This window comes from Echinops telfairi, unplaced genomic scaffold, assembly GCF_000313985.2.
Source record: "Echinops telfairi isolate 266 unplaced genomic scaffold, ASM31398v2 ScPeMD7_1713;HRSCAF=2227, whole genome shotgun sequence".
Taxonomy (NCBI): Eukaryota; Metazoa; Chordata; class Mammalia; order Afrosoricida; family Tenrecidae; genus Echinops; species Echinops telfairi.
In genome coordinates, this window is record NW_022105611.1 from 18,971,242 (window position 1) to 18,976,151 (window position 4,910).

Genomic DNA, 4,910 nt, shown 5'->3' on the forward strand with positions numbered 1-4,910 from the left:
AGAAAGGCGAGGCTTCACCACCCATTTATCCCTCCACCTTTCAACCAGCACCACATGTGATTATCGGCCAGGCTGGCACAATTAACTAACTCAGGAGTCATTACTTAAAGGGTGCTAAAAACTTTTTGGTAATTTACAGGATTGATGGTTGTACAATATGGTGAATATAATTAATGTCACTAAATTGTATACTTAAAAATAATTTAAATGACACATATTTTGTTATCAATATATCACCACAGGTTCTCTGACCTTAGTAACTCGCTATGACATGGTTCAGTTCCTGAAAGAACAGACTTCCTTCTATGGTAGTCCCCTAAACCATACTAGTTTATTCTTAAACCCAACCCACCCTACAACCGCCGCAGAAGAATCTATGATCAAATAAAACCTTTTACAATGACTGTAATAAGGGGAACACAATTTCTTGTTAACTTTTTATAGCCCTTATAATAGTTTTTACTGTCACTTAAAGAAAATAATAAAGTATACCAAATAAAAAATATATTAGAAGTGTGTCACACATAATTACTCTTCCTTCTTAGAGGAAAGTCTTTCCCTCCGAGGGCATCATCAGGTGCTGCTAATGGCTAAGAAACCAGTTACTGACCAAATGCTTGTGGTTTGAACCGGCAAGCCTGCTGACGTGCTTCTGAAAGGTTATAGCCTCGAAAACCCTATGGAGCTGTACATATCTGGGTTTGTACAACTTTGGAGTTGTACATATCAGAATTGATTTAACGGCAACTAGCAACAGGGGTTTATAAGCTTAGTTTGCTTGTTTCAGAACACATACATTCTAAGAGACATCTTTTGCTTTATCTAGTTCTCCATCCATATGTTTAGTAACCTTTTCATTTTTTTTACAACTTTATGGAGGCCTATTTTACATATTCTTTAATTCACCCTTTTCTAGTGCACAGTTCAATTTCTGGTAAATGTGCTAAGTTATAGAACACACTGTGAATCGGTTTTATCACTTATAAAATACATCATACCCATTTGTTGTTAATCCCTGCGAGAGTAAAAAAAATCTAGTAATTGCCTATCAAGTTCTACTATCTTTGCTATCTTATCTCTTGCTAAATCTCAATATTTCATTCTGTACAAAATGTTCCAACATTTTTTTCTTGCTTCTGTTGTATGATTAAAATTAAGTGGATTCAAATATTCACACACAGAGTGATTTACCTAATCCATCATGCAGATGGATGGGGTGAGTGGTGCAGCAAGAGGGCCGAGGAAGAATGGTACAAACCCAGTAGCATACTTCTCATCACTAACCGTTTTGAAGCTTTAATTCTCCCCAGACAATTAGCTTGAACGCATCAAAAATACCATGATTGGGACACAGTCTGAAGCTTTCCCAATGCAAATGTCCTCCTGCTACAAACTACCCCCTTGCTGACCTACGTATCTTAGTCTTTCTGGAGAGGGCTTAACAGAGTGAAGGCAATAAAAGATAATGCCAACTACATGTAATTAGAGGAACCCTGCAAGAGAAGCAAAAATAAGACAAGCTATTATTATTAAGGGCACATGTTAAAGGTGCCGAGAATACCTCTGTCTGTGGCCAGTAATACAGCCAGTGTGTCATCGGCTCTGTGAGCCCCATGTTCACCTTTCAAAGGAGTTCTTGGTTGAGGTTTATGGTACTTCCACTCTGGTTATACAATCTAATTGAGCAGAGTATCAGGCTGTTTTGAGGTGTCAGAGAGTCAGTTCTGATTAGAGCCACCCTGGGTACAGCAGAGCAAGCAGTGCCCAGTCCTGTGCCAGTCTCGCACTTGTTGTTTGAGCCCACCCCAGCCGAGGGCAGTGTGGGATAAGCACAGGCTCTGTATGGTAAAGAAAGCCAAGCTAGAAACCTGTTGCTGTAGTCGAGTGGACTCTGACTTGAGATGGGCCCATGTGCTCTGGACCAGCATGTGGACTCCCCAACAAGCAGTCTTTCTTTTTTTTCAATCTCAGGGCATTCTTTAATATCATTATTTCCATTTAAGAAGATGACTGTCATGATCACTTGTCCTCTTTACCTTTCTCAGGCTTTCATATTCTTCACGAAGCTCTCCAGGTTTGCTCAGTTTGATTGGTGCTCTGAATATAAACTCTGGAGGAAAGGAAAAGAAAACATTTTTGAAAGGGCGGTCTAGAAAGGAACCTTTTTCTACTGCTCCCCACACCTTACAAAGCACATAAAAACATGTGGCCCTCTTTAACTTGAATAGTCGTTCACTTAACAGCAACAACAAACTTACGGTTATAAAATGGAGTGTTCTAAGCACTGAGGAGAGTAAGTAAAGTCCTTGCTCTCATGGAGCTCACAATCGTGTGGAGAAAAACTGACCAGGCAGAAACTAATGTGCGTGTACAATATAATTGGCAATAAGTACTACACACTGTAGAGCCGTGGTTCTCAACCTTCCTAATGCCGCGACCCTTTCATACAGTTCCTCATGTTGTGGTGCCCGCCCCCCCAACCATAAAATTATTTTCGTTGCTACTTTGTAACTGTCATTTTGCTGCTGTTATGAATCGAGTGACCCCTGTGAAAGGGTCTTCCCCCAAAGGGGTTGCGACCCACGGGTTGAGAACCACTGCTGTAGAGAAAAATAAAATGTAGGGTGGAAGGAAAAGGTTATTCCATATAAGGCAGTCTGCAGAAGACTCACTAAGTAACATGTCAAATGAACTACAGGAAAAGCTCTACTTAAAACTATTAGTTCATTACCTAATACCATTTAAAATGAATTCTCGTTCTACTCGTGATACTGTTTTTTTTTTTTTCTTAGCACGGCTACCACATGTTCTCTTAAAATCAGGTCATATCCCATCATTTTTATCCTCAAAAGCATTCAGTGGGTTTGATCAGCCTATAGAATAAAGTCAAAATCCTCCAACAAGCCATGTGCTTCCCTAGAGACGGCGCACTGTTTTATCTTCCTTAAGGAGTAATGCATCATCTAGCCACCTGGCCTACCATCCAGCTACAGCATAGACAGGCCACATATTTTTAAACCTTTTCACGGTTGCCTCAGCTGAAACTGTCTTCTCCCTTTCGCTATATATTTTTAAACATGTAGGCACGCAACATATGTTGGGTGTAAATGACAAAACAACACAATATATATTGGATATAAATGACAAAAAGTAAAGCAGAGTGATAAAAAGTTTTTTTTAAAGGAGGATGGGAATACACGCTTCTGACTATACACAGCATTTCGATAGAACCTCTATGTATATTTAGTGGTCTAAATACAGTATTGCTTTTAAGACTCACTAGTAATGCTACATCATTAAGGTTGGTAAATATTTGTTCTGAAGAAGTAGGCAACTCAAAAAGCTTTTTTTTTGGGGGGGTTCCTTTTTCAATGTCTCAATTATTTTATAAAGTAATACTCTCACTGAACATACCTGAGAAATGTGGACGATACGTAGAAACACTGGGACTAATGCAAAACAGTAACCTGAGTTCTACTGAGCACTACAGAGTTGTTAGCCTTTGGGCTTAGAAGTATTCATTCTATCACCTTCATCTTCTTTATTAAAAAGATCCTGGTGACTATTTTAGTCATATCCCTTAAGCATATTCCAATTACAGACAAATAATATCTTAAAACAGATTCTTTAAAAGAGGAGGAAAAGGAAGGAGGGAAAAGCAAAACCCTTAAGGGACATAAAATACTGAGGTCCACTAATTGAGATTCTACTGTGTGTCAGACCTTCACACTCATTTTCTCAAAGAATCATCACAGACACTTGGTAAGGTAGCTACAGTAGTCATTTGATAATAAGGAAACTAAGAGGTTATATGACTTTCCCAAGGTCACTGAGGGAGTATAAGGCAAAACTAGAGAAACACATTAATGTAGGAATATAAAGGGTAACTACATGATTAAAAAGGCAAACCATTAAAAAGATTTAACAATCATGAGCTTGCATGGTCATAACTTACTTACTACAACATAATATAATTGGATAAATTCTAAGAAATTTAAAAAAAAGAAAGAAAGAAGTTCATAATTATGGTGAGAAATTTTAGTACACTACTATTAAAAACAGAGATCAGGCACACCAAAAGGCAGTAAGAATACAGAAAAAAATGGTTAACAAAATTAACAAATTGGTTACATTCATTCATCCATCTCTACATAAATGAACTCATGGGAAAATGGAATTAAACAATAATTGAGGTTTTCTGTGTACTTTTTGAAGCCCCTTATATATGTATGCATTTAATGAACAGAATGTATATTCCTTAAAACAAACCAGGAATAACTAAAAATACTAGAATGGGATTACTAAAAATACTAGAATGGGATTAATAATGTTTACCACATTAAGAATATAAATTGCTAAATTGTCAAAATCAGTTTGTGTCCCAATATGACTGTGTTACATTAAATGATTGTGTGTTTAAAAAGTTGATAACTTGGAGCACTTCTTCAAGTTAAGCATAAAAGGTTATGAACTAGTCCAATGTAACATTAATTTTTTATATATATTGTGAAATATTTATTTCTAATGACAAATAAATGAAATTACATCTTGAAGCATGGTGTAGCATGGGTAACAGTCTTCACACTGGGTACTCAGAGGTGGGTGTATCTGCATGTGGGCGGACCCACCTGGAGACGGATAGCTGTATCTTGGTTCCCAAGACCATCTGAAAAGATGTGTTTTCCAATGGTCTTAGGTGACCCCTGTGAAAGGGTCGTTTGACCCCCCCACAGAGGTCGTGACCCACAGGTTGAGAACCACTGCTCTAAGAAAACTTCCTGTTTCACAGTGAAGTTCCTCTTGATACTGGGTTACATAAGTACATTTTCTTTGGTTTTATTTTTTTCCTCAGTAAGAGACCTATTTCTTCTTTTTTCTTTTAATTTTTAAAAATTTTTGTGTCAAACACA

The 4,910-nt window shown here is 37.5% G+C and overlaps 1 protein-coding gene across 1 annotated transcript in view; it reads right to left on the reverse strand.

Annotated features, from left to right (window-relative positions):
- The window catches only part of RNF169 (ring finger protein 169), a 64,078-nt gene that overhangs the window by 56,111 nt on the left and 3,057 nt on the right, over positions 1-4,910 (reverse strand). Inside the window, exon 2 of the mRNA XM_013006186.2 lies at positions 2,037-2,110. Coding sequence (XP_012861640.1) covers positions 2,037-2,110 — 74 coding nt within the window. The remainder of the gene's footprint in view (positions 1-2,036; positions 2,111-4,910) is intronic.